The following is a 23743-nucleotide window of genomic DNA, read 5'->3' as shown; positions in this document are numbered from 1 at the left end:
TGTTACATCATGTTCAGTTTGTGATTCAGTAAACTTTTAGATGTCCTACATCCCCAGGCTGTTTGCAAGGTCCTGCAAACACAAGTGTAACAGTAGCTACCTCTTTAAAGTGCGGTTTGCATTGTAGAAAGTTCCCACTTAATATATTAACATAGTATTAACTTTTATCTGGGTGCAGGCCCAATCTCTTGCAGCAGCATATAACATGGTTATGGGTATACTATAACATAGACAGGCATCTACAGGGTTGGGTGGAGAATGCTGTGGGTTAATGAAATGATGCCTCAATTAGCAATAAGGAAATTAAAATTGGGTGGAGTTTGGGCTGTGGTTTGGAACTGAGTGTTGGTAAAGCTCCTTGAGATCTTAAGACAAATTTCTTGCTCCAATTTCTATTCAGTCCTTTATTGTGTTGTACTTACCTGCCTCTACAAAGTGATGGCAATCTGAAATACTGTAATCAGACTTACTCTCACTGAAGCAAGTTCTAAGTGGATTCACTTGCATTTACAATGTAGGAGCAGAAACTAATAGCTATTCTGTAGCTCTCATGGACTAGTAGACTGTGGCTATAAAACACAGAGAACATTAAACAAAATCTTACCATCTCCATGCTTACCTTGATCTGCTAAGTATTTCCCACCATAAAAACTAATCAAAAGCTGAGTTTCTGACATTTTAAGATTGCATGCTAATTGTCCTTCCAGGATTTAACACTTTGTGCTTATTATCCTCCCTGTGGCAAAGTTCCTTTAGTCAAAATCTGTCTGTGCTATTGATGTTTAGTAGGATTTTTAGCTGGAAAAATGAGATAAGCACCTTTGTAACACCAAACAAAAAATAAGCTCCTTCACATGGTTTTATAAGACCAAACTACAGATTAGGAGAGGGAGAAAAGAATTTTAGAATGATGAAGCAAGACTGCAATAATGTGGGGTTTTTTGTCAGTTTCTTCCTTTTCGTATTTCAGCTGTTCCAAAACTGTGTGGGAGATCACTTACCTGGACTGTAACAGTATAAAAGTATAAAAGACCCTGTTTGTGGGTCTTCATCTTAACTTGTGTGGTGAAAAAAAAGCAGCCTTATACTGAATGTTTAATTAGCATTTGACCTAAATACTTATAGTAACCTATAAGGAAAATTCCCAGCACCTCATACCAGCATGTTTTAAAATGCTGAAGATTGCTAAACAGAAAACCTTTGATATGGGAGAACAGACTTAACTGTTCTCTACAGTCATTTCTAAAGGAACCTTGAAGCCTGAACAACAGGAGAGGGAACAAGTTTTTAAAAAAAATGTTGACGTGGAAAATACAAATATCAGGGTCTTTTACTGGTAACAGTCATTCATTTCAAGGTTGTCGCTGTCCCAGAGTTTTTCTCCCTGACACAGACCATCAGAGATTCAGAAGTGACATTTCTGTTCTTCATGGAAACAGCATTGCCTCCTTCCCGCTGGTCTGGCAGTTCAGCTCTCCACAAAGCCCAGGCTTCCCAGACCTCCCAAGCCTACAAGAAGACAAAGCAAATAAAGAATCCTAACCTTCCACTCAGTCTCCTTTGGTTACAGATCTCCCTTGCGGCTTTCCGTGTTCAACTTCCTCAGTGACAGGCAGCCTCCCTCTGAAGCAGGGGTTAAACTCTCTCCAGGATATTTCAGTTTCCTCTCTCATCTTGCTTCTAGGGTATGACAGGCATGACCCTGCTTACAAACACTTTCTCTATTGAAAGAGGAGTTTGCTTGCTTCTTCTACATCATTTTCCTGAAGAACTGAAAGACTAAGAACAAGATCTTTGGTATGTGTAACATGGCAGTATGATAGACAAGGCAGTATGTCTTTCATAAGAAAATAGACATTAATACACAGACAGAGCGCATGTAAAAACCAAACCTTTAAGGTAGCAACACTGAGGACTTTGAAACCATACTTTTATTTCAAAACTCAAGTATGTGATACTATACAGTACAATACCAGCACACTTGTGCAAAATCTTACAATATTACAAATTTAAATATGATACACAAAAATAGTGCCCTTTTAAAATTCCTTTTACTAGAAACATCTGTGCTGTGCAGGAAAAACAATAAACGTGTCTTGTTAAAGCAGAAAAATAAATATTGCACCTCAAGGAAACTATTTCAGTGTTAATAGCATAAATAATAGATCTATTTCTTGTTATCTGATGTGATCTTTGAACACAGAAGAGGTCGATTTTTTTTCCAGATAAAGCAAACTAACATCCAACAGATAAAATTACATTTAGAATAGTTTTTGAGCTCAATCTAGTTTCCTATTAATAAAAGGTGTCTTCATTAACTAACTGGAATATATAAGCAAAAATAGTTAATGTGTTGTTAGTCATTGTGGTTCATTATCTTTAGTGGACAGTTTGCTCAAAGTAGTTATAAAAAGAACAACTTTTTTTTTTTTAAAATAAACTTTATCTTCACCTTTTCATCCCCATTAAAATCTCTTGCCTCTTTCAGTCCATTCCCCACAACAATTAATAACTTTGTGGCTAAGTTACACTTGCCTTAGACATGCAAGTAGTTCAGTTCAAATTGGTACAGCTACTCATGGAAATTCACCCTTGTGCACTAAGGCCACAAAAAGCCAGTGTGCCTAATTTCTAGAGAGGATGGAGACCTTGTTCACCCACTGGCCAAAAAAAACTTAGCACATGCCTAATATTAAGCATTTCAAGAGACCTATTGATATCAATAACTTTCTACATTTACTTAAAATAAGGTGTTGGACCCACATCAGTGCAGATGTAAGAGCGAGCGAATTAAATTTGATTATAGGCATTGTTAATTTTTTCTCCTTAGTGCAGCCCAACATTTCCACAATCCCATAATCCAGTATGTGCCATAATTTTTGGCACTTCCTGAATCTTCAGGACTATTTACCTTCAATTTTTATTGCCTTATTATTGCCTGTTTGTAAAGAACACTAAGTTAAAGAAGCTGATTTTAATAAAGAAGTATTCAAAGAGCAACTGACAAGTTTCTTCAAATACTGGAAGTACAGGAAATGTCACAGTAATTCTTCATAGTTGATATTCTAGCTGAACCAAACAGATACCAAGTAATTTGCAAGAAACCTTCTGTCTTATTCTTTACCAATTACAATTTTAGACCAAATGACACTTTCCCATTATCCTTTTTGAACTTCCTTAAGCACACTGTTCCTCAACAATATATACTTTAAAATAAAAAACAAACCTCCCAACTACTTATAGACTTCCCACCTCCCCCCCCCCCCCCCAACCTGGTAGTGGTCTGCTTTTTTAAAAAAATTAATAATAATTTTTCATATTTTAATTTTCTTTCTCCATATAAATGCCTCTTAAGAAACATATGGCTAAAGATGTAGCAAACAAAATTCACCAGCAGGATATTTGTTACTAGTGCCAGATATGTGAATTAAACTTCTGACTGAGTTAGAAACCTGTTTTCTTTGATAGTTAGCTTGAGGTTCACTGTTTACACCAAAAGAAGACAAGGCAATACTAACTGCATCTGAACTGAAATTACAGTACTTCATGACATTCTTGTCCTTCAGTTGGTAAACAGACCCGTTAATCAGTCAGAAAATGTCAGAAGAATGCAAGACATGAGTGCAATCAAGTGTCACACTGATTTTAATATTGTGGTGACATTCAAGCATAGAGCTATGGAAAGACAAACATAGTTCATCTTCAATCAGAAATAATGTTCAGCAGGTACACATGGTATACCTTAAGTGACATGCATTTTGGTCTCAGCCCTAGGTGGTGTGGTTCTTCACAGATAATGGCTTCATCATTTTGAAATTGCTTGTTTAAAACTTTCAGGCTTTCACATTCTTGTGTAAGAACTCACAACTCCTAAATACGCAGAACTGCTATAAAATCTGGGCATAAGATTAATCTATCATGTCCCGATAGTTTAGCTTTGAAAGCATATCAGAACAGTTATATACTTGGCATCAGATTCTGCAAATGAACCACTGAAACCATGCAGTGACCTATTCAAAGTCCTCACTGCTTTCATGTCCTGATTCATCTAGGCACTGGTAGGGTTTTGGCTGTATGCAGAACTATGTTCCTAGTGCAGATCTCAAAGGATATCTGTTTCCAGTGTTAGCCCTAGGGTGGAGTCCACTTGCTGTGATCACCTGTATACACAGTTTTGAAGACTTTTTTTCTTTTTTTTTTTTCTTTTCTTTTTTTTTTTTTTTTTAATAAAGAATCAAAGATTTCTTCCTATGTCCCAGACTGCTGTATTTTGGGCTTGGGCAACACATCTAACCTTCCAGACAGAAACTAGTCTTTGCTGCAACCAGTAGTGACTCTGAGTGGCATATGCAAACTGTTGCAAAGCGTGTCCCTTTGATATATCAGAAGTTCCCAGATTTATTTGACAACATCAACTGTGTCACCTAGACCTCATTTTAGGTTTGTTGTGCATCCCATTTTAAAAAAAGTGGTGGTCCCATTCTTAAAGTATATCATAAAACACATTTATGCATGTACTTAGTATTCCATTTAAATTATTATACAGATAATTCATCTTATAAAATTACTTTATCAGCAAGGCATTTGGTCTGATAATATGATTCTAACCTTCTACCAATAATCTACCCGATAATCATGAAAAAGGAAATGAATTAGACTCTTAAAACCCAAAGGACTTAAATGCCATTAGTACTTCAATGATCACCAATAAATTCAGGAAACGCAAATTAAAGCACTAACTGCAAATGCAGGTTTTACAATTTTCTTTAAAATCATAGCAGAGATGTCAATGTCCTGTGCAAATCATTCTTTTAAATGTGTTGCTGCTTGCTGATTACTGCCACAACCTTATCACAATTCAACATTTTTTTAATTTTTATCAGTCATTTACAATAAGAGGACAGACAGGATTATTTATCAGATTGTCATTTTGGCAAGGTATGTTCACAATGTATGCCCAAACCTGATGGTGTGGAGTAAATCACTTGTCTAACAGATCACATTTAACAACCATAAGGATGACTAAGCACTACCTTTAACAATTGTGTTCTAATATGCATACTTGCTCAGGTGCCATAAATGCACGGTTGTTCCTTTATTATTCAGTGCGTTGCTCATGTTGAAATCCTGAGTTCCACCAGGAATACTGATGGGCAGCCGAACAGCTGGCCTTCCCTTCAGGTCCCTCTGATTTTTCATCACAGGAGTTGTATGAATGGTAGATTCCCAACACCACAGCAAAAATGATTATCGCAGCCACTACAAGCCATACCACATTCCAGTGTTTACACAGTTTGGGGTACAGTATATGTAAATAATTAATGATGACTTCAAGTCTGCTGTAAAATTAAAAGAAAACTGTTATATATTATTCATATGCAAATTTATTATCTTAAGCTTTTCAATTAGAGAAGTTTCATAGATGTATGGTGCACCATCTTTCTTCCAAATACAAACACCCTGTCAAAGAAGAATCAGACTGTTAAGTTCTTCTAAGAAGAGCTGTACACTCAGATATGGGTCAAATTTGCAAGACGGCTGAAGACCGTAAACTTGACTTCTATTTCTCCCACCTGTCAACTGGCAAATCTCAAAGCTTGATGTGATGTAAAATTCTGCACTGTTCATAGCTTGCTCAACTAAACTAAGCATTAGGACATGTTGTAAACATTTCTTCCTAAGAGTTTCATGACTAGTGAGTTGGCTGCCCTTCTGAACATGGCTGAAATCTCAAATTAACAGATGTTTATAACCATAATGGTTATGGAATGGCAATGAATTCTTCTGAATCAGGTGAGGATTCCTACCTTAGCTTGTGATGAGACATATTACTTGCTTTGGTCAGCATTAAATTCCTCTGTAATGCAAAAGTCTCTTTGCTTCTAAAATGCAGGAAATTGCAGGTATATTGAATTGGGTGGTAGAACCACCGAGGAGACTGAATAACTAACTCTAAGAAAAGTTGAAAATTTCAGAAAAGTTTTCCAGTTAGGCATTAAAGGCTTCAGGTAAGACAATAAGCAGAGGATTCAAAAGTCCCCAGTACAGACGAAGAGCACTGGCTGCAGATGAATGCAATAAACATGTCACTTTACTGAAAAGCAGGAACTCCAGCATAGTGCTGTTCTGCTGCATCTACACAGCTTCCAGAGAAAGTAGGCACCTGCCTGTTCAAGTCAGACCAAGTCCAACATAGCTGAGGAGCTTGTCTTAATCTGCATTCACCTTGTAGATGTACTGAAAGACTCACCTGTGAAGACCCTTTGGGAATGATGCATGGAACAAATATGGGCATCAGGTTCCCAAATAACAACTTTTATGAGACAATGCATACCTACTGAGACATACATTCTGGCATCTGAAGAACTTTTGTGGAATATTTTTTACCTCAAATCAAAACCAAACCCCATCAAGTTGAAGCATCTTGATGTCAACATACAATTTTAGTTGAAATAACAAAATAAAAAGTTTTGCAACTATGTTATCTTGGAATATTCCTTCCTGTGAAAATACTGTTATTTTAAATATGCTTCCCTAGACTGGAAGAAAACATGTCAAAATAACAGTATAAAACACTTGGTTGGGTACCACAAATAGAAAAAGTGGCTTCTCTTGTATGGACATATTACACCACTGTCTCACCTGCTTTTCAGGTTTTTTATCTCATCTTCATTTTCACTTTCTTCATGTTCATCATGACTTTCTTTTGGTGTCTCTTCATCCTCTTCCTTCAATTCCTGAAGTTCTTTGGTTTTCTTCAAACCTTCCTGATAGCTTTAACAGACAAAACATTTTTCTTAATCTAGCATGCTGTATAAGCCTGTTCCTGTGTAATGAAAAATTAGTTTTTTTTTGTTACAGAGAGTAAGACACAAGTAGCAGTGTTGCAGCACTCAGACAAGAGTAAAAACTAGCTAAAGAACATGAGTATGGCACACAGCCAGCCACCCTTCCTTAATAGAGGATTTTATTAGCTCTGTTACCAAATTTATCATCTTGAAAAAGAAAAAGAAGTTATAGTCCTCAACAAAGCACAACTTTTGTCTATTGTAAAGGAGTTGGTAAGTACTTCTCTATTATTTTTCAATCCTTTTGAACACGCTTTAGATATTTTATTTTCCTGAAGAGTACGTGCAAATCAATGCTAAAGATAGATGGCTTGTTGGATTTTGGATTCTGCCGGAAAGGATCAAAATTTTTGTCTCACTCTCCACATAATTCAACATTCTTCACTTGGCATTCACAAACAGATCCCAAAGCTGTTAATTGTCCCAAAACTTGCTGTGTAAAGCACTTTGTGACATTAACAACATCAGTTTACTGCAGAAGTGGATACCTACTCTTTATTTATTTCCATTTACACTTTTCAGAATAAACACTTTAGAAAGCTGTTTTGGATTATCCTATTGTGAAGCTGAATGCTATTGACGTAAGAACACCCACTCAACTCAGAATCTCCGATATAAGTACTCTCCCACAGTTTGGCTAACACTAATAAAGAATGAAAGTGAACAGCTACGATGCAAATACAATGCGTGAAGCTCACTAACAATGTTTCCCACATTGCTTCAGTTATGACCATCTTCTAGGAGCTTATATCGATTATGTCACTAATTTTGCATATAAAATTACATTGTAAAAACATACATCCTGATCTGGTAGCACATATTTACAGATTTAGTTCACATTAAACATTCCCACCCTTTGTTATATGCTTCCTCTTCTATCTTGGCTTTAGTTTCAGGACTGATTTCTTCCAACCCACTCTGTGTCAGCACAGAAGTAGAGGTTTCACAGTCAGGTTCAGTCTTACCACTGCCAAGACAAAAGAAACAGGCAAACAGAAAATAACACCACTGAAATGTATTGTATTTCGAGTATACTACTGAACAAGAACAATCACACGCAATTTTGTGATTCCTGATTTTTCTTCTTTAATGTACATTGGAGAAATGTCTTTCAAAATAAAAAAATTAAACACTAAACAAAATTTATTTTCAAAATGTTATAATTTAAGAACAGTAATTGTTTCTAAGGTATTAAAACTTGCGTTTTGCTTCTTCTTCTTTAAAAAAGAAAAGAAAAGAGCATTTGTTTCCTGGCTTATCCATAGCATTTATTTGCTATTCTTTAAAATATTTCCCTCAACTTTCTAAAAATCATCTTAGAAATTGTAACCTGCTTCATCAGAGGAAAATAATAGAAATAATACCAAATATTAATTTAACAAAACATTTTTCATATTTGCCTTTTAGGTACTCCTCTCTGCTGACTTTATATGATGAAATGATGCAAATTATTTTTAAAAAAATACAAACACATACATAGCTTTTTTCACTAAAACTTTTCTTAAGTAAAAGCTTTTAGCATTTAGCATAAAGATAAGCCATTTATATGTTGCTCTCTTTCCACAGTGCTCTCCTGTCCTTATTTATTTAAGTCTGGGACAGAGAGTTTAAGTGATTCAGACATGACTTAGCAAATCCATCAAAGCCAAGGTTTAATAAGCTCAACAGTGGATCCCATTTCAATTTCTAGAATCTAACCCTTTTTGTAGGCCTTATTTTTCTTGCACTAAAATCAATGGCAGAATAATCCATCCTGATTGACACCATCTGTGGGCAATGGATTTTCTCTCAAGAAGGCATATTAACAGTAGACATTATTTTCACTTGGACTTTAAACACATCATGAATATAAGCTTGATGCGCTTAAATATACAAAACTCTGCAGAACTAGATAATTTTACACTACTACAGTAGCTGTCCCATGCATACATACTTACACTCAAACTTGATTTTCAAGTTCTACTTCTGTTACTTCTTGTAGAACAGCTTGAGTATGCCTTCTGTTCTTATCCCAGTCTCACATCTTTTCATATCGCCCATCTTTCTGTTCTATTACTACAGAAACTTTACATTTCAAGAACTTCTATAAAATTAAATTACATGTCTACATGAATTTCAACTGGTAGAACTTAAAAGGTCTTTCCAGAAATGTGTAGATGCACATGCTTTCCAGCAGAGCAATTCTTTACTTTCCTTGTCCGTATCGCTATTATTTTGCTGCATTTATTATTTAAATATTAATATATTGTTATTTATGTATTTAAACCCATGGAATGACTCACAGAAGTATTATGTAAAATGGATAACAACAGTACACCGCAATTCAGCCAGGACATCTACACTAATGGTAATAGAGTCAAAAGGGCAAATGTTTTAATTAAAAATATTTTTGCAATTTACAGGTACTAGAAAAATATAGATTTTGAGGTATTTGCTTGTTGCCAGGCTGAAAAAACCCTCCTCTTTTGTATCATTATTTTTTAACTTTAAAATGCAAACTTCTCTGGCTTTTATAACTAAAATCTCAGGTTGCTAAAACTAAAATCTCGAACTCAATGCTTGAATTTAGCTGAATATTCAATTCATTTTATACTAAAAAAAAAATTACTACTCAATTTAAACACTGTTTTGACTTCTGTAAAATTTTGATTATCTACTATTATGATAAATTATACTTTTGAATTTTGTATGCTTATGTTTATTCCTATAAACTTAAAAACCTGCATGAATCTGGATATCATAGTATTTCAAAATATGATTCTTACCAGCTGGCACATGTTGAAAAAGCAAGGGCAGAGCACAAACTTCTAGTACTGGGATAGCCAAGTTAAGGAATATTCATACCCAGGGTTGCTCATCACCAACTTTAGATACAGCATTAATTTGTGTCAGGAAATATATTAAAAAAAGTGCCACATGCATTGTGTGTAGTACTCTTAGTTTTGTCAATTTCTGAAGGCAGGCTTACTCAAATGTGTAAATGTATAATCTACTGCTGCAGTTTTACTTGAGTTCTAATGATCATAGCAGGCTCAATTTAGTTCTGAGACTGCTTGTAAACCCTTTGTATATGAAAAGAACAATATGATGGTGACATAGTAAAATACAGTTACCAGACTGTGAATCAACCTAAGCCAATATTGTGTCACTGTTTTCAATACCTTATGCTTTGGTATAACTTCTGTCAGGAAAGACAGAAATTATATAATTTTCATTTCATACCCGGATTTAATAGGTAACGAGATGACCTAGAGAACTCACTTTTCTAAAAGTGCTGGCAGAACAGGAGTAGATGTTAGATTGCTCTTTCCATTACTAGGTGATTCAGACTGTAAGTGAAAAACAGCAATAAATGTTACATCTATGATTAATTTCAAATGAGTCTTCAGCAAAATGACAAAGTCAACGTGCTGCTTAGGTTTTCTTCCCACACCCATGAGCAAGGTATCTTTAACATGGAGCTTCCAAATTACTCCTACTAACCACAGTAAACAATGGACTTGCACACTAAGCAGAATTGTCTGCGACATTCCCTTCTATCCCGCTTATTTTTTCCAAGAAAAGTCTTTCTTCATATATTGATCACTGAACAACAAAATTACTCTATTGCTTCTCTTCATATTACCCTAGGAACATGAATTTGTTAGTTAAGTTTTCAATGGAAAATTTTAAACAAAAATAAATTATAATAAACCATGGTAAATAACCACAGTTGGTTCCTGAAACAATGGACGTAGCTTCTCAGCTTATTTAAATAGCCCTACACTTTTACCAGAAAACTGCATAGCTTTCAGGTTATGTGCCATCTTAGCTTATCTCTGAACCGTTGGTATGCCTTGCAGTTTTCTTCCTAAGTATTTCTATAGATTTATTAGGTTCAGATTAGATTCTCATTTTATTTCTTAAAATTTTATAAACAAAAAGTCAAGGCAAAGGGCTGATAGCTCCACTAATCACAGATCATCACAGAACTTCTAGATTTGTACCACATACATTTCTGTACGTTAATTATATGCTTTTCTGTTTAGCAGACTTCTTGGCAATGATGAGAAGCAGTCCAATCATCTTTTATAGATTCTAGTTAAAATTTCTCTTCTGCAGTGGACAACTATTTTTACTACTTCTTTCCAGTGTGTTACTGCAGATTAAAGGCAAATTACCTAAACTAATGTCCAATGGCTCTGAATCAGCAGCTAGCCCTATTCAGCTCTGTGTCCAAAGTGATCATTTATGGAGATAGATTCTGAAGGCATACGTCCCTTACATGACAGGAATTACCTCTGTCCATCCTCTTCACTAGGATGGAGTCAAAATAAATAAAACCAATGAAGAAGTTTACATTTTTAGTAGACTATGGCTTGGTCCTATGCAAAAGTGGTTTAGGCAAAAAGTTGTATCTTTAAACTGTGGGTTTTACTTACCAGGGAAGGCATTGAAGGTATGGGTGAAGCTGTTGGTGACTGACCAGGAATATTTAAGGAGTTAAATTTAGGAACAACAGCAACACTGACTCTCCTCCGAGGCATATTCTGTGACAAATAACATTTTTTTTAATTATTATGCAACAAGATAGGCTGAAGAACAATTCTATAAGTTAACAGGTGTGGCAAAGAGGGGGGAAAGGAGAGTTGGGAGCAAAATTAAGATAAATGGCTGTTAGGGCTGTGATTTTCCCCAAAACTTCCTTTAATACTGTTTGGTATGGCGAGTGCTTAGTGTGAAATGAGGTGGTGTACTGGGATGCCACACTTTTCCCTCCACAATGAAAGCCCAACAGATATGTTCTGACCTGTTATTGTCAGTTCTTATTAGAGGCTATTATCTTTGGTTAAACCAGATGTATAATGATACTGGGAAAAGTGCCAGTGTCACAGTAACTGGTAAATAATGAAGTTACACACGAAACTCTTCTCTTGCTATGTACGCATTATGATACACTGTAGCCACTATGACATTAATTATCTGTAAACCTATAAATTATAACTTACAGAAACAATAATATCTGTTCCCTCTGTGAAAGAACAGAGCCTTCTCCACCATCCTTGAGTTGTTAGATATCTATCTAGCATCATGTGACATTGCTTACATTTTCCAAAGACCATGGAAATTTTTTATATGATAAACACATGCTAGCTTTACACAATATATTCTAGCTCAAGTATAGAACATATAAGTTTTTGCTGTCATTAGGTAAGTAGCCAAATACTTCATCCTATGACATACATCTAGGGAAATCCACTGAGTAAAAATTCCAAGCACATATAGCATCTAACAGCATATCCAAACACTCCTAAGATTCTGCACTAGGTAACTTTACAGGAAAGTAGTTACACACAGATTTACTAAATATATAGAAGGAGTCACCTACTCCACGATTCTGGTTCTAGACAAAAACAACTATAGTTATTCATTAATGGCAGAGGTTTGTCTAATGTCCTCCAGGAAAACTATACTGGACAGTCTGCAGCCATGTTAGGCACTCCATTTTAGTGTGTTTTGGTTTGGGTTTTTTTTTCCCCCCCTTCTTTATTATTTGGACTTCTTTATTATTTGGACTTTCAATTTTCCTAGTTAAATTTCATCTTTTTTTGCGACCTCTGTTTCAACTTATCTGGTTCTCATTCTGACATCCAGTCTTGACCTCAGCATGCTCTGTACTCTAGTTCTTTCTGTCCAGCACTCAGAGGTAGCAGGAACAAACTAAACCTAAAGAACTACAACCCAAGCAAATAAAAATACAAAAAGAAATAATAGAAAGAATATAATGCCTTTGACCATCAAATTTCATAATGGTTACATTGGGACTTGGCTGTCTCAAATCACTGGCTGTTTTAGGAAGTTTTGTAATAAACTTGATCTCCAACACTTGGAATTTTTGCAGAAATGGAACACTGGCCATATTAAACTTATTAATTGGTCAGGCCAAAACAATCTGAGATAATCTCTCGTGCTGAATGCTTTGTCAAACCAAATAAGATACTTTAATGCTAACTGAAAAATGGACCCCACTTAAAAATAACTATTTACATCTAAGCTACTCTGAACATGATATAATTCTTAAGATAAAAAAAATGGGATGATCTTGGAATCCCGAATCATATAGTAAGTTTTGATCCAATGTTCAGCTTCCTCACTGAGGAACCAGAATACAACATAGGACCTAAGACACTCTCTGGAGGACAGGTAGGTGGCCCAGAATACAATTATTCTTAAATAAATAGGTCCTTCTATTATTTATAGCTTCACAGCAAGCATTATCATTCTTGCACAAAGCCGTACTTCATCATGTGTCCAAACTTACAAAGCACTGGCACTAAATTACATGAGCAATATTGAGAACTCACCAGCACTGTTTTGAACACAACCTATAAAAGTGAGTGTATGTAGACAAAGAAATTTCACTACATAAAATGTTCACTTCATTTTCTTTATATTGTAGAAATACCTTTCCAACAGTAAGAGACATGGATCTAGATGAACGAGGTACTCCATCTTCTGCATATAAACAGTAGATAAAAAACAGTCTTAGACTATAAGAGTGTATATATAAATAATATTAATAATAAAAATAATTAATAATATTTCAAACTCTGATATAGTATATTTATACAAGGTCTGTAGTGACTGCATATTTATCTGTCATACAGTTCTGTTCTCAATTACACCTGCAGAAGAAATCTGAAATAATTGCGAAAAAATTGAACCATGACTAGCTTTACTGAGATCAGGCAAAAGCCCACTATTTGCTTCCATATATAAGTTTTTGCAAAAGAAAATACTCATATTTCACTTTCCAGCAAACTAGGAAAGAAAAGGTTTGAAAAAGAAAAAATCCTTTTAATAATGAAATTTTGCCATCATCTGTCACATAAGAGGTAGTTGTGTTAAAACTGTGCAAGCTACATGTATGTGCAAGAGGCCAATGAAAACATCATTGGATCTCATCAGAATTTGGTAAGTAACAGTGATTTTAAATTACTTTACTATAGTCTTAAGTATAGCTTATATGAAATATTTTAACTGTTATATCTATAACTTTTTGAAATCTACTCCTGTAGATCAGAACTTCACGAACAGTTTTCATGATATTTCACTTTTTACCACTAATAGCTCTAACACCTCTGTATAGAGGCAAGACAAACCCTTAATTTTTTTTTTTTTTTTTTTACCAGATGCACCATAGCTTCTGCTAGAATTCTGATTGGCAAGTTTCTTGAACTCCATTAGTTCAGCATGATCCTTTTCATATGTTCTTTTCAGATTTTCCACATACTGCATCATTACTTCTGTTGCCTTTGACATACGCTTCTCCTAAGGAAGAAAAGAGGGGAATAGTCAGGTAACCACTACACTTCTCAAACAACTCATTTGTCTCTATGTGTATGTTCCCTGTCAGGGCTAAATCTGGAACAGTTGTTCTTATAGAAATATTGGTACATCCATGACCAAAAATTCCTGGGCTAATTGGAACAAAAACGCACATGCATTCATATATATACACAGAATATCATAATTTATGATGTCATATTTTATAATATATATTTTACAAGTCTGTCTGTGTGCCTGTCTTATTAGTTATGTGGTATATGTACATTTGCTTTCAAACCCTCGAAGGTCTTAGTCACTGGCATCAGTCTAGTTACTTTAGTGGGAAGAGGCAACAGTCTTGAACCTGGGAGGGTATTGCTGTGTTCTCACTTATACTTGTTCTGTTCTTACACACTTTACAGTTGTCTGAGTAAGCTATTGCCAAAGGAAGGTGACTGAGCTAGACGGGCTTTTCGACCCAGAAAAGTTGTCTTATTCATGCTGCACTGATTTTAATTAAGTTTCTTGTGATGCAGCTATAGTTCTGAATTATGTATATGCTCCTATTGTACAGATGTTGAATAGCTTCATGGGTAATCTTCTGTTTGAATTCTATTTCCAGACTGAAATGGTGTCTTATCAGACACTACAATAAACATCTTTACTCTGTCAAAATGACAAATAAAATTCAAAGGGCTAATATAACCTCCAGCTATGACTGAAAAAGAGAAGGAGTGAACACGTGCAGCCAGGATATGTATTAGACACAAGGATGTTCTCACCTGGCGAACGGCTCCAACCATCTCAGCACGACTAGATAGTCTAGCAGCTAAGCGCCGCAGAACAGCAATATCCTCCAAGAGCTTCTGGTAAGCTTCTCTGTGTTCATAATGATGCCATAAGTGAGCTGAAGACTGAAGTGAAAATACATAAGCTTGATCGTCATGTTTTGCCACTTTTTGTTCAGCATGAGCACTTTTCGTAGCATGAGCCACAGAAATGGGCTAGAGATATCTAGGCAGAACTACACATGGACAAATTAGCCCCAGAGAAGAGCCACCACTACTACCAGATATAACCCAGAGAGCGCTGCTGCTCTGTTTCAGAATAGTGCTTCACTGCATACTGCAAGCACACTTTTCAAGGAGTTAAAGAGGGCTAAGCACATTTGCAATACTTTTCTTTATGAAATTAACGATGAATCATGCCTCACTACCTGTGGCCTTTACAAATGCCAAGTTTATTTGAACAAGTACTTACAAATGATTGGCAAAACACAAAGAACATTTTAATTTGCTGGGCACGAGGTGTTAAGAAGGCTATTTATGCTCTTTCAGTTCCATATTACTTCACTTATGTGGAAAATAAGACATGATAGTATCAAGAATTCTAAATGTAAAAGAGTAATAAAAAATAACATGGCTTGTAAATCAAATGGCAATTGAAATTTCTTAACCAATTTTTGTCAATCAATACACACATTTATGCACTGGATGCATATAGTCACTTTATAGCTCAGACTAATACTGGAAAGCATCAAAGCATATAACTTTCTTGGGATTAGTTACCAAAAGCAAGAGTGAATTCAGATGTTATATTAGTCAAAGCCTTAGTGAACACCTCTACACTGAATGGGTTTTCTGTTCACAGAAAAGTTTGATATGAGAAAATTTGACAGAATTTGGTTCAGACTTACAGGCAGACTTTGTGATGCTGGATGATTCCTATATTCTCAAAGTGCATTTTCAGGATGCACCAGTTTTGGCAATGAGGCTATCTTAAGCAATTAATCACTGTCTTGCCTTTCACACAATTTTCCCTCTGACCAGCTGCATTATGCCCAAGTTCTCTGCTACCCCTCACTTGTATTACTGCAAGAGTAAGTCAATGCATTGAAATGATGTGTGAAAAGAATAACCTCTCCTCCTCCTCCCCTTTTCTCCCCTCCTTCAAAAGAAAGGAGTGATGTGCAGTAACTTTGAGTAGAGTCATTTGAGAAACTGCATTTGTATTGCAAACCTTTGCTATGCAGACACAGCCAAGAGACTGATGAATCTGCCACAACAACAATTGCAACAATAAAAAATTCTTAAACTTATTTATCACTGAAGGTAGTGTGATAATAAATTCCAGCCAAAATTTGACTGCAAGACCCAAGAAGGCACAAGGGAATCTGAGAAAAACATGCACAGAATTTTAGATTTTCAGGTTTTTCTTGGCAACTGTAACTTGCTTATTTTCTTGAACAAATCTGAAGTTCATGTAAATTAGTTCATGTCTTGAAGCTGGGTTTTTGAATAAAACATCGATTATCACAAAATTGATTTAAAAAATCATAAAGACTGGTAAAACTGTCATTGAGCCATATAACATCTGTCCGTCCTACAGAAATGAAGATAACCTCCCACTGAGATTAGAACAAGTCTATGTCTAATATGATACAGATCATACAGAAGCTATCAATTTAATTGCTTGTTAGTTTATTCAATTGTACAGAACAAAAGTTTTTATATGAATGGCAGGTTCCATTTTGTTATAAATTACATAAAAAGGCTTGTAAAAGCCAGACTGTAGCATGGGAACTGCATAGAGGAAAAAGCTGATCATATCTGTCCCATGCTGGCAACATGGTCCTTGGTGCCTAATTAAGAGAAACACGTCAGATCTAACAGACTTTTTTTTTCTCCAGTTTTAAGACTCCTTATACACTAGTTGTAAAAACATGCATGTATACAAAATGTTATAATAAATAAACCTCTGAGATTTACTAGGTTGTCTCTGACTGCTCTTTAAAAAACAGAGAACAGAAGGAAAAGCAGCAAAATATTCAAAACTTTATTTTTTGCAGATTTGAAATTCCAGATGAAAAGATGTAAATACCTTTTTTTAAAAAAAAATGTATCTTTTCTTTCCTGATGATGTTATTGATAAAGTAAATGGGAGAATCGTATGTTCTCCTAACTATTTCTCAAAAGTATGGCAGCACCTCCTTGTAATATGTGAATTGGGTCTACAGGTATTTCATTTAGAAGCATGGTATCTAAGCATCCGTCCCTTTTTTGCATAAAAACGTGTGCAGCAAGTAAGTTGTCACATCTCAAAGATGTATTTGTCATTTCAGTTAGAAAATCCAGAGAAAGCTGGCAAAGACTGAAAATTACTGCTAACAAAAGAACATCAGGGGCAGCTAGAATGAAGGAGTATTCAGGCCCATAACCTGATCCCGAGATTGCATGTATTCCTTAAGTAATCCTCACTGTTTCCTTTCCTATACTGCCTTCTATTATCTGCAGTTAAGAGGTCTTTCAAGTTACATATCTCAAGACTCAGGCTTCAGATCATTTCAGTATTTCACCTAACCACACACCTCAAATTTACTGCTAAAGAAGGTCTTGCCCAGGAGAGCATGGATCAGTGCCCAAATTGCAGTTCTGAATGCTCTTAGGTTTGTCACGGGCTCATTCCAAGGACTGAACAGCAAATTCATAGTATTTATTCCTGAATTCCATTAGACATAGGGCAACATCCTCTATGCATTTCCAGCAATGGTGGCCCACTCTAGCAGAAAACGCTGTCTCTTGTGTAGAACGGTAGGCAGCTTCAGTAAGGACCTCTAACAGCAGAAAATTAAGCTTTGGGGCTGAATTTACAATAGGTACAAGCAAGCATAGCCACACATATTTCAAATGTGTGTGCACTTTCGTGTACACTATCGTTCAGAAAAAGCATTATTGTTGTTTTCTTACCATAATGGCTGCTTTAAAATTTTCCAGTTCCTTCTCAGCATTCTCCTCAGTAAGATTTCTCTCTCTCTCTGCTTGGTGAATTCTAGATTCCAACGTATAACTATCATTTCTAAAGGCCAAGGAAAGTTGTACAAATACATTCTGTTTGGATTAAAAAAGGGCATTTTTAAATAAGTGTGACAGTAATGTAAGCTTCCAATAACAAATTATGAATGAGATATGTGTTTAACAAACTTTGGCGCTTAAATAAGTATTGAAACAGAAAATTGAAAATATTTTTTAAGTTAGATTGTTTCAAAAATCACTTCTCTTTACTTCCTCTAAAATATGAGTAAATGTGTTGCTCCCCCTTTTCCTGAATGTTTTTCTGGGAGATAGTAGAGCAGAGACACAATGAAGGAAGTAGCCTACCAGAACTATCAGAATCACAATGGATCTGTTTTCTAGCTGGACTTCCTCCAAGGGTCCCCAAGGTTTTTAAACAGATAGTCTGTGCAGAGGAAGTCCAGGGATGAGCTCACCATTAGCATTGTTTTACCTAAGCAATAAACACCTACCACTGAAGCCAGCAAAAGACAAAGTGCTAATATTTTTATTCTCTTGCACCCTGCTTTTAAAGATTGTTCTTTCTTTACCAGATACTTTATTTCTTAGGATTAATACTTTGCAAAGCACAGGCACCAACAGTTCCATTAGAATGGAGCTATGTAAATAAAGATCTTTTTCTTCACCAGTATGTAAAAAAAAAAAAAAAAAAAAAAAAGAAGTCAGCAAGCTAAAGAGCAACCTACAAAAAAATTATTGGCTTGAACTGAAAAAGTAAAAATTATGTAAACTAACTTCAAGATATCATAAAAAACTACCCCAAAGCTCCTATTGGCCAATACAAGAATGCAATTTAACTCATTTAATTTCTGTTCTCATTTAATAACAAATTTTAACTGTTTTAAGTATATTATAATAATTTCCAGAATCAATGCATATTTTATTACGAAGAATGCATAAACTAGTGGTTTGCTTATTTCTACTCTAAGTCTTTTTACAATTTATATTGCCTGGGACAATTGCCCATATTTCATGAAATTGTTATTTTGATTGAGCTCAATGTTTTATTTCTGAGAAATATTTTTGGACACACCACACGTGCCCCCCCATTGCCTGGTTCTAATAACCACCCTTAGACTTACAGTAACCACTTAAAATTGAGGCATATGTCTAAAATAATGAGTTTAAGAACATACTTACCTCAACTTCTTTTTCAGTAAGCGGAGGGGAGCTAGAAATAAAAGCAAAAATTTCATATTTTAATTGGTTTTGCCTCTAAACACAAAGCTACTGTAATATTCAATCAAGAAGAACAACAAAAGAAATCCTCCCCTTAAATATTTTATAGTTTCTTTTGGTGAAACCAGTATTTAATTAATTCAATTGTACTTGTTATGGCTAAACCCTATGGGTGTTTTTTAAAGCAACAGCACAGTATCACCTGAGTACTGGCAAAAACATACCAAAGTTTCTGGCAACTGCAAATACTGCTATGTGCACTACATTGTGATAAATTGTGAGTACAAGAGCAAGACAGAAGTTACCATTTTGGAGTTGTGAGTGACAATATGCTATACTTTGGATTATTACTCAAGGTCCCTTCCAACCTAAACCATTCTATGATTCTATTCTATGATTATCTTTACCCATTTTCCTTCTGTTAACAGTTGCAACTTCATGACGATGATGATCACAGATAATCACAGATGGCCAGAATTCAAAATCCAGCTCACTGTATACTAAGCTATCCTGTTTTGGCTGCTATCTTTGTTAGAAGTTAGCTAACAATGATTCTGACCACGATTCTGACACTTACAAAATATATGTTTGAGTTTTATGAGTTTTCCACCACAAGAAAAATTACTGTCTATACAAAAACTAGAAAAAGTTACCAAAATGCAGTTTCATAGAATACTATAAAAGAAATGAGATAGACAGAGAACAGTATATTGGAAAATTTCACTTAAAGGCAGTCATCCCATGTGAATGTACAGGTTCTTATTCCCTGTAATTGATCCAAAACATCAGAGAGCTATTCAGTTTTATGCAAGTGAATAGAGACGAGAAATATCTGAAAGAAATGACAGGAGTTGTACATACAAATTCTAGTGGATGCCAGTGTGGTTGACAGTATCGTGCACTGTGCAAACACGATACTTTCAGAAAATTCAAATTTAGTGCAATATTCATCACATCATTAATCCCAAATATAGAAATCAATGCGTCTGGCATCAAAAAGCAGCAGATTTTTCTTGTTGGGTAGAATAACAGACTAGTGACTAGAAGAAGGGAGGCCAATATGTCCCCTGTGTTGGAAAACCATTTTGTGCCTAAAGTATTAGCATTCATATTACTTAATGTTATTCTCAGAGGAAGCCTACTAGAAGGAGGAAGTTCAAGCATCTGTATGTGTTACATAACACAGCACAGAATGATAACATTTGTGTCTTTCCTTTGGCTGGGAACATTCTGAGAAATTTATAGTAAGAATGAAAAGTCACGTGTGTATTTATTCAATAGATTAAGCCAACTGATTAAAGAATATTACCTGAAAAACAGAAGATCTCTATATTATCTGATCCTCAAAGCCAGTTCAGCATTTACCTATTTTGTACTTAGCTATGAAATTACTTTTTCAGTATTTGATTACAATCAAGCAATGGTGTCTTAGAACTTCTTCACCTCATGAATTCATTTATATAAAATGTTGTATACAACAGTTCCTTAACAACAAATGTTAAATATTATTTCATCTGCACAGAGAACACATATTGACTACTTCAAATGATTGAAGGCCTCTGGCATTTATAGCATAAAACCACATGAGTGAATTTAAGAATAGTTTTGGCAAAATGTACTTGGAATTGTTTTAATGCCTAGTAGGCATTTTTTTTACGGTTTTATTTCTCTCAAAGAAAAGGCTTACGCAGAAATATGGAAGAAGCTTAGCTTTATTCTAATGCAATACAAAATAAAATATGCTCAGTCTCTAAAGTTACCAGTGGTGCAAACTATGCAAGGCGTGTGGTGATAAATGCTTCGTTTGAGCTTTTTTCTCCTATATTTCTTGGGCCAGAGCAAAATATTTTCTGAAGTTATGGACTTTTGTATAATTTTAAACATAAACCTCCCCCTAAAAAGGAAAATTTCACTTAAATTCTGTCAAGAAAATGTTAAGTTTGGATAGTAGTAAACTCAAATCAGAATGAAAATTGGTATTTCTAGAGGTCTGTACAAATGCCTGGGAGGCGTTTATTATAGGCAGTCTATTATGACTCCACTTCAGAAGAGTATGGACCAGAGAATTCCTTTGCTATAGTTACATTGCATTATGCAACAATAGCTCTAGTTTCTAATGATCTTTTGTATGGTGCTAAGCTACACATCTATAATGTGCAGACATACTGTTTCAGATTGCATAGGAGCAAAAGGAGAAAATCCTGAGCCATGGCAGGTGTTAAGCAATCTGTTGATAAATGTGTACTTGCACAGCCCAATATCACGGAATTCGCGAGGGAGTCCTTCACCTACAATTGCAAAATAAACTTAATTTCCCTGAAAAATCATCACCTGCAGAAAACCTGCAGAATTCTTACATGCTCAAATTTTACCATGGGAAAGCATTATCTGGCCTGATTATTTTTCTGGGGGAAAGAAATACTAACATTTTCAACATGAATTTATATCTGCAGCAGCAATCCTGAAAACCAGGAGAGGATAGACTGGTAGAAAAATCTGTATAAAAATGTACTTGTAGCATGCAAGTTAGGTTTCAAACATTTTATGTAGAATTTATGATCTAATTTAAAAAGTTGGCCGTTACTTGAAGTTAGTGCACTTCCCAAATTTTTTTCAGAAAAATCTGTGTTGCATATTTTAAGATGCAGCAATTTTTCTACTTATATGGATGCCCTACGAATGGAACTCCATAAAGGGAGTTCACTGGAAGCCATTGGTGTGCTTTCCCCCAGATGATGTCTTGCTACTTCCAATGAACTTTTACCTTCCCGGAAGTGATTTATGCACTCGTAGTTTTCGCAGCAATATATCAGGAATGCTGGGCATGACATCAGAGCTATTCTTTGTCTCTTCCTCTTCAGTGGGGGAGGGGAGAGGTGAAGGGCCTAAAGATATTTTCAGATAAAAAACTTTAATGTTATTTGAAAAGTCATGCATTAATAGTCAGCATCTCAGAGTCAATTAGGACCTTTTAGCCTAACTGTGTCCTTTTTAAAGTCAATGAAGATTTCACCCCAACTCTACTGGGAGCAAAAGTGAACAACAAGAAAAGGTCCATCCCTTCATGCAGGATGTTGCTTCTTTTATTGCACATGGTGATACATCACTCATCTCGCCTTTACTGCTAAAGATACCCTGTCTTCCTTTCAAGCAATGGCAACAAAAGTAATCAGTACAACTGTCATCTTTTATGTAAAAAGACTGAAGCAATATGCACTCTGACAGTCTCTAATGCACTGAAAAATAATTGTTGTATTAGTATTTTGCCCAGGATTCAAACTGAACCCAAATTCATTACTGGAACACCTAACCTAACATTTTGCATTTGTGCTTTACCAGTACAGTTACACCACTTCGGGAATATTTTAGCTTAGATTTTGTAATAGAGTACTGTTATTTTCTAAAGCTTTAAATGCCACCTGCCAAGATGAAGTCTAGTATAATGTACTATACTACAGATTTTGTGCACCATTTATGATGATGAATCTACAACATGTACATGTTTGCACTGCATGTTGATTGAAACAGGACATAAAGATTATAATTGCATTCTCTACTTCTGTAACTTTCATAAGGGCCAAGATATGGCTCAAACTTTTTTTTTTAAAAAAAATCATGTTACTTAACTTTTTTATTTTCATTTTATTTAATTTCATATATAATAATTCCCTTATGTCCTTCTATCTTACCAGAATTTAATGAAGGACTCTCCTATAGGAAAGGCAGGTTCCCCAGTCTGAATCTCAGACTTGGGAAGGTATCTTTGTACAGCTCTCCTGTTCATCTGGCATAACAGAAGGATTCCTAGACTTGCAAAAAAAATAGTGCAAAAAAGCTAAAATTTTGTAAATGTGGAGAGCATTAACATGAAAGACAGAAAAGAACGGGACATTCTTTCTAGCTACATTTTAGTTCTGTGCATTTCCTTTATATTTAAAAATTCCAGTATTTACTTAAGAACAGTCATATGTGTCTCCATAAAAAGCCAGCCTGACGTCACAATGTCTCCAGATCTAATATATCCCACTTATCTAAACTTCAGTAGATGCAAAGTTGTGTTTACTAAGATAATCATAACAACTTGGCATTGATAGCAAAACATGATGGAGCCAGTATATTTGATTCATAGCAGTAACAATGAAGTAGCTGGCTATTTCCTATTGTTTAAGCAAAATTACTACTCCAGTTAAAAAGCACAGGGTGGCTTTTATGACAATGTAAGGAAGTAAGTCTCCCTAACAAAGGAACTAAGGATTTGACCCCTCACTTGTTCTCCCCACTGAGGACAAGGAGCTGACCCTTCATGTTCTGGCTACCATTTTGATAAGTTAGTAGAATTCAAAAAGCTTGTGATGCTCATGAGATCTTGATTGAAAATATGGATAAAATAACATCTAGCTTTTCATAATGTCTTCCTCAAAAGTTTCAAATCTGTGAAAATTATTTAACAGGCAGGTAAAATGGCAACTATTTTATACTTTCAAATAATTTCTGGGAAATGATCTATTAGCAGAGTGACAGGAATAATATTACCATACCTAAGAATCCAAAGATATA

The 23743-nt window shown here is 35.2% G+C and overlaps 1 protein-coding gene across 1 annotated transcript in view; it reads right to left on the bottom strand.

Annotated features, from left to right (window-relative positions):
- Positions 1–3282: 3282 nt before the first annotated feature.
- The window catches only part of IRAG1 (inositol 1,4,5-triphosphate receptor associated 1), a 42493-nt gene continuing 22032 nt past the window's right edge, over positions 3283–23743 (bottom strand). Inside the window, exons 10-20 of the mRNA XM_082484793.1 lie at positions 21951–22071; positions 19148–19178; positions 17903–18043; positions 14939–15070; positions 14018–14159; positions 13294–13343; positions 11270–11377; positions 10110–10177; positions 7702–7815; positions 6643–6774; positions 3283–5339 (exon numbers count right to left, since the gene is read on the bottom strand). Of these exons, the coding sequence (XP_082340919.1) occupies positions 5099–5339; positions 6643–6774; positions 7702–7815; positions 10110–10177; positions 11270–11377; positions 13294–13343; positions 14018–14159; positions 14939–15070; positions 17903–18043; positions 19148–19178; positions 21951–22071 (1280 nt within the window). The 3' untranslated portion in view covers positions 3283–5098. The remainder of the gene's footprint in view (positions 5340–6642; positions 6775–7701; positions 7816–10109; positions 10178–11269; positions 11378–13293; positions 13344–14017; positions 14160–14938; positions 15071–17902; positions 18044–19147; positions 19179–21950; positions 22072–23743) is intronic.

This window comes from Vanellus vanellus (assembly GCF_965231255.1).
Source record: "Vanellus vanellus genome assembly, chromosome: 6".
Taxonomy (NCBI): Eukaryota; Metazoa; Chordata; class Aves; order Charadriiformes; family Charadriidae; genus Vanellus; species Vanellus vanellus.
Note: the sequence above shows the minus strand (reverse complement) of the source record. Positions and strands in the feature narration are given on the sequence as shown.